The sequence below is a fragment of the Mustela lutreola genome, chromosome 17, assembly GCF_030435805.1.
Source record: "Mustela lutreola isolate mMusLut2 chromosome 17, mMusLut2.pri, whole genome shotgun sequence".
NCBI lineage: Eukaryota > Metazoa > Chordata > Mammalia > Carnivora > Mustelidae > Mustela > Mustela lutreola.
Window position 1 is genome coordinate 21,153,703 of NC_081306.1, and position 10,752 is coordinate 21,164,454.

Consider the following 10,752-nt stretch of genomic DNA (forward strand, 5'->3'; position numbering starts at 1 on the left):
GGGAGGGGCTTCGAGCCGCCGCGCCGCGGGCCCCACCCTCGCGGAGGAAACCCGCTTTCCTTCCAATGCCGCCCTGGCGGTCGGAAAGAGTTAATGCTACCGACTGTCCGGTTCCCGACGCGGCCTAGAGGGGCCTCCACGTGGCTCGGCGAGCGGCTGTCGCCGCCTCGTGTCCCGCACCGGAAGGCACTGCGCGTCCGGCTAGTGACTGCGTGGCCTTCGGGCGGCGCCGGTACTCGGAGCCCAGCCCAGCGAGGGTGGCCGCCCCTGCGCACGCGGGGTTCTCGTCCTTCTCGGGGCTTTTATCCAGGTCAGGATCGGCGGCCCCCTAGGGCTTGTTCCCCTCCTCTGGGTCGCGTGTCCCTCACAACGATCACGTTTTTCTCGTGAGGTAGGTTCCAGCCGGTGTGACGGGTTCTATCTGTAGTATCCTTGGCAGGGACAGGGAGCCGCGGCTCGGCCCCGGGCCCACGAGCGACGGGCGGCGGATCCTAGTACGGATTTAGGTCCCCTGCAGTCTTGGCTCCCGCTCCGTGAAGGATGGCGATGGCAAGCTCCCTGGATGATGAGAACCCCCTTTCCATCTTGTGTCCCCTGCAGTCTCTGCCAGAGTTCGTGAACCCTACTTTCAGGATCCGGGCATTTCGGGTTGTCGGTGTCTCTAATCACCAGGACTCTGCCAGCGTCAGCCTTCGCCAGGCAACAGCTTAGTTATTAGGTCCACTACGTGCAGCGAGGGCCGGAGGGCACAGGGCAGTCTTTGCTGCAAGGAATCTGGCCAAAGGACTGGGGCACTTTTGTGACCATCAGGAGTAGGGAGGCTAGGAAGAGGGGAGGCCTAGGCTGAGTGAGGCGGGAGTCCGAGGAAGTGAAGTTTGCCTTATGGTTGGGGAAATGGTAAAAGACCTTGAACCTGATCTGTCCGCTCCATGGAGTGGGGCCACATCCACGCAGAGGGAAAGCCGGGAGACTGGGGTATGATCCATCATACGTGTTCACTAAGTGTGATCGGGCTACATTTGGAGGGAAGCTCAACAGTGAGAAAATAAGTTCTTGTAGCCCTCTCACCGGGTGCCTCGCATGGGGGTGAAGAGACTGCATTTTTAATAAAGTAGATCCTGGAGCATCGCTGGGGACTTTTTCCCAGGGCAGTTCATCTAGAATTAGGAGCAAGGTGGGAATGAAAATGGGAGACCAGTACCGGGCCACTATATTGCTTTTGCTTTTATGTAGAATTCTGTTGTACTGATCCCTTCTCATTGAGAGCAAAGGGTTAAACACGGGAGATGAGAAGAAGCATCTGCGAAGGTCACTTGCACAGGTTTCAGAGCAGGCTCATTTCCTAGGAATCTGTCAGACTGAGACTTAGTTTCTTCAGAAGCAATTCTTTGCAGGGGACAGTAGTGCTCTTAGCAATGAGATCCTCACCATCGGGCCCAAGGCTGAGCATATGCTGGGAACTTACTAAAGCGAATAAATGAAGTTCTGCCAGTGGTGCCCTTGCAGCGTACTGGCGGGCCTGATTCATAACCTGGGTGTGGAGGTGGTTGGGGGAGGAAAAGTGGGAAAAGACACCCCGTGAAAGCAAGAAGGCAGCGCAAACTGGGGAACCGTGAAAGAGGACCAGTAATGATTTTCATAGTCTGAAGTCTGTGCCTGGGTTCCTTTCCCTGGCTGTGGAGCCCACCAACATCCCACCAGACTCCTTTTGAAATCATGTTCCCCTGCCTGGGCACTGCCTGAAAAATGATGAACGTACAGCTGAGAAGCGATGACAGCAAAGACCTGCACTTTGTCCCCAGATACCATACAACTGCTGTACTGGGCTGAATGGTTTTGCCGTGTGAGTGGCTAGAGTTAATAATGCTGTTCCTGACCAATTCTTTTTTCTTTTTCCATGTATATTACTTATCACTGATTAATTCCCTTAGTTATGCTGCCTTTTAGTAAGTTGCTTGAATCTTAGTCTCTATTTGCTCCATACCCTATTCACGACCATACTTTTTCATGATCCTCTTAGTTTTCTACAGACCAGTTGGCATTTCTAGCAATAATTACAGAGGAAAACTAGCAGCTTGAACTCTTTTGGGTTTCTAGAGGAGAAGCTTGTGACAATTCTTGATGGTTGAAGAATGAATGATAGCCAATCAAGCTCTGCAGTATAGGAGAGGAAAAAAAATAAGTGAAATGCCAATCATTTTCCTTATTTTTCTGACATACTTTTCTTTCTTCATAGCACCTGAAATGGATAAAAGTTGCAGTTTTTGTTACTTCTTGTGAGTTTGTGTGTCTGGAATGAAGACAATAAAATTAATCTAGAGTAGGACATTTGGAAGGACATGGAATGGCATTGGGCATCCCCAGGAGGATCTGTAAGGAATATCTGAGGAATATCAGAGACACTGGTGAGAAATCTTTTGAATTTCTTCAAGCAGGAGAAAAGTATTATTAAGCAACATCCACAGTGAAGAGAAATGGAATAAAGTTTCAAATATATTGAATCTGTTACTTGACATCCTAATGTAAATTGAGAACAAAAAAATGAAAAATCAAATTTTTTGAAGAATGTTAGCAGTGATACAATATTTTTAAAACTTTTGAACTTATCTGAGAACTTCCAGGACTCCAAAACTTGATAATTCCAAAATTTGGAAAAGCTGCAGTGAAAAATAACACTTGAGAATATACCAGATGTACTCATGCAAGAAGCTCTGAGAGTGGGAAAGTGCCAGTAACAGGTTTTTACATACTTCGCATTTACCTAGGTAAACACAAGAAGTTAAAGCTTGGTCTTTGAGAATGCTACATCGAATGTAATAAATGTGAGATTTCTTCACATGGACAACAGAACCTACTAACTTTCTCAGTAAACATACTTAACAACTGTTCAGGAATGCCAGCTCCCCGGACATCCCAATGTCAGGATAGCTTGGACTCCTTATCCGGGTGGATGGCCTGCTGCCCAGTGAATACTGTTTACAGAGCAGCGAGAGCACCATTTTTTTTTCTGGCAGTGAGGTGAAATCAGGTCGTTTTGGAGGGGGAGAAGCCATGCTGCTTCTCTGCTACACAGGATTACTCTGTCTATGCTTTTGAGGCTTTCACACTCCCTTCTCAAGCACTACCTTTTATGAAGACTTAGCTCACCTGGGTTTCTTCCTGTGGACACATCTCCCCTCTGCTCCTGCTGTCTGTGTCTGCGTGGAGTTAGGGAGAGCAGGTATTCCTGTCATTCCTGACTAGAGCTGCTGGAGCTGTCTAGAGAGGAGGAGGAAGATGGGGTTCTGAGAACCGATCATCCTTATCTTGTTGGAGCAAAGGCTAGATAGGCTTTGACAGTGGCGGTTTTCTGAGTGCATAAGCCCTTCATCTGTAGACTCGCACTTGTGTCTGAGTCTTTATCCCTTTTAGCCCAATACCCTTCTGTACAAATGCCTGTGCCTTTTGGGGCTTTAAGCTAGTTTTTTGTTTTGCTTTTAATTTTTCCCAATTCAGTAAGGCTTTTCCCTCTTTTTTCTCCTGTTGGTTGTCTGAAACCCAATTCAGTATGAATAAAAGAGGGAAATATACAACACTGAATTTGGAGGAGAAAATGAAGGTTCTCAGTAGGATTGAAGCTGGACGGTCTCTGAAAAGTGTAATGGATGAATTTGGAATCAGTAAATCAACATTTTATGACATTAAGAAGAATAAGAAATTGATTTTGGACTTTGTACTGAAGCAGGACATGCCTTTGGTAGGGGCTGAGAAGAGAAAGAGGACAACGGGAGCCAAATACGGGGATGTGGATGACGCAGTGTACATGTGGTACCAGCAGAAACGCTCAGCCGGCGTCCCCGTAAGGGGTGTGGAGCTTCAGGCCGCTGCAGAGAGGTTCGCACAGTGTTTTGGGCGAACCGACTTTAAAGCTAGCACTGGTTGGCTTTTTAGATTTCGAAACAGGCATGCCATTGGGAATCGAAAAATGTCTGGAGAACAAGTCCTAAGTTCAGCTTCAGAAAATGTTGAGCCCTTTCGACAAAAACTGTACATGCTTATCAAAGAGGAGAAACTGAGTCTAGCTCAGCTGTACAGTGGGGATGAGACTGACCTCTTTTGGAAGTCAATGCCAGAAAACATTCAGGCAAGCAGGAAAGAGATCTGCCTGCCTGCGAGGAAAATAAACAAAGAACGGTTGTCTGCGCTCTTATGTGCAAATGCAGATGGAACTCATAAACTAAAGTCAGTTATTATCGGAAAGTCAAAGCTGCCCAGAAGTGTGAAAGAGGACACAGGTACAATACCTGTGATTTATAAGCCTAGTAAAGATGTTTGGTTCACCAGAGAATTGTTTTCAGAATGGTTCTTTCAAAACTTTATTCCTGAGGTCAGGCATTTTCAGCTTAATGTTTTAGGATTCCATGAAGAGGATGTCAGGGCCTTGTTACTTCTGGACAGTTCTCCAGTTCACCCTTCTGCCGAATCACTCTCCAGTGAGGACGGTCAAATAAAATGCATGTTCTTTCCCCGTAACACTTCGACCCTGATTCAGCCAATGAATCAAGGTGTGATCTTGAGCTGCAAACGACTTTATAGGTGGAAGCAACTTGAAGAGAGTCTTGTCATTTTTGAAGAAAGTGATGATGAGCAAGATAAAGGAGAAAAAGGAGCTTCCAAGATTAAAATCTACAACATAAAAAGTGCAATTTTTAACTGGGCAAAGAGTTGGGATGAAGTGAAACAAATAACCATAGCAAATGCATGGGAAAATCTTCTTTACAAAAAGGAACCTGAATATAATCTTCGAGGCTTAGAAGATGGGAATTATAGAGAAATCCTTGAGAAGTGTGGGGAGTTGGAAACCACGCTGGCGGATGACAGGGTGTGGTTCAATGGGGATGATGAAGAGAAGGGTAGCCTCGAAAAAACAAAAAGTGGAATTACAAAGGAAGTTGTTCAGAAACGAGGAGGAGCAGAAGAGCAGACTGCTGAATTTCAGTTATCTGATGTCAGAGAGAGTCTGGACTACCTACTTGACTTTGTTGATGCCACACCTGAGTTTCAGAGGTTCCATTTCACGCTGAAAGAGATGCAACAAGAAATAATAAAAAAACAGTTCCAGAGTAGAATCCATTCTCGAACTGGTAGTTTTTTGAAACCTAGGCCTCATGTTATGAAGGATTCTTTCAATATGCCTTCAACTTCTAGTAATTAGATCTTGTATTTACAGATTTCTGTAGTTATTTCTGATGCAGACCTGTTGTGAATTGTCATTGTTTTTAACAGCTGACCTCATTTTGCATAGCACTGCCCATTTATATAATTTATTAAATTATATTTATTAAAAATAAATTTGTCTCTTTAAAGTATAAAAACATTGATTAATCCATTTTTGTTTCCATTTTAGACAAGGATCTGAATAATGAGTTATTGTCCCAGATTATCTAAGGTGGAATGGATGTTGGAAGAGCATTACATTCTATCTCAGAGCATATAACAAGAAGCTATATGCTGACTAGTTATTTTTGAAAAAAATTTTTAAAACTATATAAAAAAATAAAGATAAGAATAGATTTGGTTTTTAGTTTAATTGTGTGACATTCTCTGGTTTCTTAACTCTGTACCACCTACTGCCCCCCCCCCTTATTGAGCAAGTAACATGCTGATTATAGAAGTTATATATTAAAAAGATGAAAAGTTGGGACGCCTGGGTGGCTCAGTTGGTTAAGCAGCTGCCTTCAGCTCAGGTCATGATCCCAGCGTCCTGGGATCGAGTCCCACATCGGGCTCCTTGCTCCGCAGGGAGCCTGCTTCTCCCTCTGACTCTGCCTTCCACTCTGTCTGCCTGTGCTCGCTCTCTCTCTCTCTCTTACAAATAAATAAATAAAAAATCTTAAAAAAAAAAAAAGATGAAAGGCACCCAACATCTATCGGCCAATGATAGTATAACAAATTGGTATGTTTTATGTATTTAAAAAACAGGGAGGGGCACCTGGGTGGCTCAGTGGGTTAAAGCTTCTGCCTTCAGCTCAGGTCAGGGTCCAAGGATGGAGCCTCACATCAGGTTCTCTGCTCAGCGGGGAGCCTGCTTCTCGCCCCCGCCCCCGCACCCCATCCCTGGCCTGCCTTTCTGCCTACTTGTGATCTGTCTGTCAAATAAATAAAATCTTATGGGCGCCTGGGTGGCTCAGTGGGTTAAGCCGCTGCCTTCGGCTCAGGTCATGATCTCAGGGTCCTGGGATCGAGTCCCGCATCGGGCTCTCTGCTCAGCGGGGAGCCTGCTTCCCCCTCTCTCTCTCTGCCTGCCTCTCTGCCTACTTGTGATCTCTCTCTGTCAAATAAATAAATAAAATCTTTAAAAAAAAAAAAAAAAAAAAGAATAGATTTGGTTTTTAGTTTAATTGTGTGACATTCTCTGGTTTCTTAACTCTGTACCACCTACTGCCCCCCCCCCTTATTGAGCAAGTAACATGCTGATTATAGAAGTTATATATTAAAAAGATGAAAAGTTGGGACGCCTGGGTGGCTCAGTTGGTTAAGCAGCTGCCTTCAGCTCAGGTCATGATCCCAGCGTCCTGGGATCGAGTCCCACATCGGGCTCCTTGCTCCGCAGGGAGCCTGCTTCTCCCTCTGACTCTGCCTTCCACTCTGTCTGCCTGTGCTCGCTCTCTCTCTCTCTCTTACAAATAAATAAATAAAAAATCTTAAAAAAAAAAAAAGATGAAAGGCACCCAACATCTATCGGCCAATGATAGTATAACAAATTGGTATGTTTTATGTATTTAAAAAACAGGGAGGGGCACCTGGGTGGCTCAGTGGGTTAAAGCTTCTGCCTTCAGCTCAGGTCAGGGTCCAAGGATGGAGCCTCACATCAGGTTCTCTGCTCAGCGGGGAGCCTGCTTCTCGCCCCCGCCCCCGCACCCCATCCCTGGCCTGCCTTTCTGCCTACTTGTGATCTGTCTGTCAAATAAATAAAATCTTAAAAAAAACAAAACAAAAACAAAAACAAAAAAAAACCAACCCCAGAATAGGCAGATTACTTGGTAAATACAACTTTTTATATCTTATTGTCTTAACGTGCTTTAGACCTTGGCATTAATAAAACATTAGGAGTTTTTTAAGCCTAGAGTAGAACGGACTGTGGAAGAAGTTGATGGGTATGTCAGCCGAGTTTACTGGACAGCTCTCTAGTTTAATCTTTTAATCTTCATCATTGTATCAAACGCTCCCACCCGCCACCCCGCCATGGGTAATACATTTCCAGAGTAAATGACAGGCAGTCATAGCCTTTTGAAAAGTATTCACTTATTCAGGAAGCTTCACGTTGCCTTTCCGTGCTAGGTACCGAGAATGGTGTTGGCCATTTGGACCTGAATTAAAAAGAAAACGAATAGAACAAACCACCATTCAATGTGTAAGTGCTAGATGAGTGTGGAGAGGGCTTTGGGTGTGTTTGGGTAGCAGGGGAAGTACCTAAGAGGGTCAAGTGTGACTTCTGAGCCGAGCTTTAAAGTTGAGTGCAGGCAGGGCAGTCAGGGCAAAGAGCTCAGGCTCCTTCCTCGACGTGACAGTGTATCTCCCTGGGAAGCTGCAAGGTCCCCGGATAGTTGCTGTAAGGGCACCTGACAAAGAAGAGCAGGAAAGACAGGTCAGGTCAGATTTTCCTCCTAGGTCGTCCTAGGATTTCAGACTTCCGCCGGGGCCCACATAAAGCTGTCAGTTCTCCCTTCTAAATGGCTCTCGTTTTGTCTCCATTTCTCCCTCCCTGCTCTTCGTGCCGCGGTCCAGGGCGCCATCACCCCCTACCTGGACACCTGCATCAGTCTCCTTTCTTGGCCTCTCCCATCGCTTCTCACCCTGTAGCCTCTTCGTGGCCTTCCCATTGCGTTTAAGCAGGCTCCTGGCCTCAGGTCGCTCTGCAGGTCCGCCCTTCCCGGCGGCCACACCACCCAGGCCTGCGCTCGCCCCCTGCTGGACGACGAGAGCCGGGCCTGCTGTAGGCCCGGCGTAGGCGCACACCCAAGAGACCCGCGACGGTTCTGGAGAGTGTGGTAGCGCCGCCGGCATCCGCTAGAGAAGAAGGAAGCCTTCGGCCACGTGGGCCGGCCCAGCCTCAATAGCCGAGAGCTGTGGAGAACGCCAGCCAATGTGCCAGAGCGGCCGGAGCGTGGGGGACTTCCCCGAGCAGCCATAGAGCTCCCGCGAAGCGGGCCAGAGCGGCCAGGACATGCAGAAGCTGCGGGCGGAGAGCAGGCCGGTGGGACGGGCGCAGCCATAGAGTGGCCGCCGGCTCGCCAGAGCGGCCGGGGAGAAGGGGGTGGGCCCGAAGGGAGGCGGCCGCGCGCAATCATGAAGTTCCTGCCGGCTAGCTAGAGACCCAGTTGGGGAGGCACGGCGAGCTGTCCTCTGGGCCGGGAAGCAGAGGTCGCAGGAGGGCTTGGGGTCCGGGAAGGTTGATCAGGACTCGGCTGCGGAGCGCCGGCCGCGTCCGCTTTTGTTCCTTCCGGGGCCCGCGCGGGAGCGGTCCTCGGTGGGGCAGGAGCGCAGGCGGGCGGTCAGGCGCTCAGGAAGGGGCTGATGTCTTTGGTTCTGGAAGTCATAGTTTCAGGACTAGAGCTCCTCCGAGAAACCCAGGTACCTCACTCTCGTTCCGGTGGCTGAAGCCCCGCTCGCTCCCCCCAGAAGAGCAGGAAAGAGTGGGGGTACAGAGGCAAACACGACTCCGGATTATGTCCAAAAAACATACACCAGGATTTGAGAAAGTCTTCTTTCCCTACCCTTTCTTGCCTGCGGAAATCTGACCACCTCCTCAGAGCAGGAACCTGGCGTGTAACCAGTTTTGATTCCTGACTACAGCTTCTGGGACATTTCAGTGATAAACTGAGGGTATTAACTGGAAGATTTCTCCAAATGTGTTGGTGTTCTGAACGGTTTTTAATCAACCATTTCCTCATTGTTGAATTTACCTAGACCATTCCCACTGGCTCCTCACTGGCTACCTGAGGCATCACATAGCTCCTCTTAGTAAAAATGACTTGATCAGAAAGAATTACATCTCCCTTTCAACAGTAGAAGTCAGATTTTAATCAGAAGTGTTTGCGAGCTAGAATGAAGGCTAAAAGGATAAATGCACCTCTGTTTTTTCTAATAAATGCACTTTTGCTGTAAACTTAACTATTTTTGAGCTGCTGACACCCAAAGAAGTTAGCCCCCTAGTGCTAATAAATTTGCTAGAACTTCCAAAAAAGACTTTGTTGTTTCAAATGTTCGTGAAACATTTACAAAAATTACAGGTCTTAAAGCAGTGGTGGTGATTTTGCACTTTCCAAAATGCTATCAGTTGACGTCTCATTCAAACAGTAAACTCTGTTTACCCGGCTAGGGCTAGGATGTACAGAATCTTTTTTTTTTTTAATTTTCAAGGTACAGTATTCATTGTTTTTGCACCACACCCAGTGTTCCATGCAATCCGTGCCCTCTCTAATACCCACCACCTGGTTCGCCCACCCCCCCACCCCCCACCCCTTCAAAACCCTCAGATTGATTTTCAGAGTCCATAGTCTCTCATGGTTCACCTCCCCTTCGAATTTCCCTCAACTCCCTTCTCGCCATCTCCCCTTGTCCTCCATGCTATTTGTTATGCTCCACAAATAAGTGAAACCATGTGATAATTGACTCTCTCTGCTTGACTTACTTCACTCAGCATCTCTTCCAGTCCCATCCATGTTGCTACAAAAGCTGAGTATTCTTCCTTTCTGATGGAGGCATATTACTCCATTGTATATATGGACCACATCTTCCTTATCCATTCATCCGTTGAAAGGCATCTTGGTTCAGATGTACAGAATCTTAATAAATTTCATAAACATTCCTGGAATTCCTATTCCCAATTCCCCATTCTAAAATACAAAGCTTTCCCCTAAAAATGTTGGCCTCACCTCCCTTCCTGCAATAAAAATTCTTAGTGATTTCTGACTTTTTTTCTGGAGAAAAGAAATTTAATGCTTTTTCCAGTCTCTGGCCTTACAAGCTTTGTCCTCAGTGATGTCTGGCCTGCTGCTCTTAATTGGCCTTGGCCAGGTTTTTCCTTTTTTCTTAAGATTTTATTTATTTATTTGACAGACAGAGATCACAAGTAGGCAGAGAGGCAGGCAGAGAGAGAGAGGAGGAATCAGGCTCCCTGGGGAGCAGAGAGCCTGATGCAGGGCTCGATCCCAAGACCCTGGGGTCATGACCTGAGCTGAAGGCAGAGGCTTTAACCCACGGAGCCACCCAGGTGCCCTGGCTAGGTTTTTTCCACAGTGCTTACATGTGGTACTAGTTCTCTACCCAGGAGTCCTGCTGCTGCTCTTCTGTGCCACCTTTGCTCCGAGGACTGTGGCTATTGCTCCAAATCAGTCCACATCTTCCAGGTCTCCTTTGTACCCATCAGGGCTGAAGAGCCAAGGGTCTTTCCTGCCCCAGTGTCAGTCTCCCATTGACCTGACAGCCAGTTGGAGACTTCTGGTTTCTTTTTCAAGGACTAGTGGGCAAAAGTGTGAACATAAAAAGTGTGTGTGCAGGATTAAAAGACAAATGTGAAAAAGCACGCACTTGACCATCCCTCGCAGTGACCTCATGGGAGTGTGCATGCAACCTTGTTCTTTGACCAGACCATGAGGAACGAGATCCTCATTCCTGTCAGTAACGGAGATTTCTGCCAGTGTGGCATCAGTGGCAGGTGCTTAGAAGGCACTCTTGCCACTATCACCTGCCCACAGAAGACACCAATAG

General features: G+C 47.2%; 1 protein-coding gene and 1 long non-coding RNA gene across 3 annotated transcripts; one reads left to right on the forward strand and one right to left on the reverse strand.

Moving 5' to 3' along the window:
* Window positions 1-36: 36 nt before the first annotated feature.
* On the forward strand, window positions 37-5,496 carry TIGD7 (tigger transposable element derived 7). Of its 2 annotated transcripts, none has more exons than XM_059154162.1 (2): window positions 37-391; window positions 2,237-5,496. In XM_059154162.1, the coding sequence occupies exon 2, from the start codon at window positions 3,548-3,550 to the stop codon at window positions 5,192-5,194; it is 1,647 nt and encodes a 548-aa protein (XP_059010145.1). In that variant the 5' UTR covers window positions 37-391; window positions 2,237-3,547; the 3' UTR covers window positions 5,195-5,496. The 2 variants fall into 2 exon arrangements, with proteins under 2 accessions (XP_059010145.1, XP_059010146.1); XM_059154163.1 differs by having other exon boundaries at window positions 37-310.
* Window positions 5,497-7,165: 1,669 nt separating this feature from the next.
* LOC131819290 (uncharacterized) lies at window positions 7,166-9,395 on the reverse strand. The gene is made up of 3 exons (XR_009349125.1): window positions 7,786-9,395; window positions 7,453-7,601; window positions 7,166-7,349 (listed from the first exon to the last, which is right to left on the reverse strand). It is a non-coding gene; the product is annotated as an uncharacterized LOC131819290 (long non-coding RNA).
* Window positions 9,396-10,752: the final 1,357 nt, after the last annotated feature.

Bases quoted from the DNA above. Each gene is read 5' to 3' on its own strand.
- TIGD7 (XM_059154162.1), top strand. From the start codon at position 3,548: ATGAATAAAAGAGGGAAATATACAACACTGAATTTGGAGGAGAAAATG.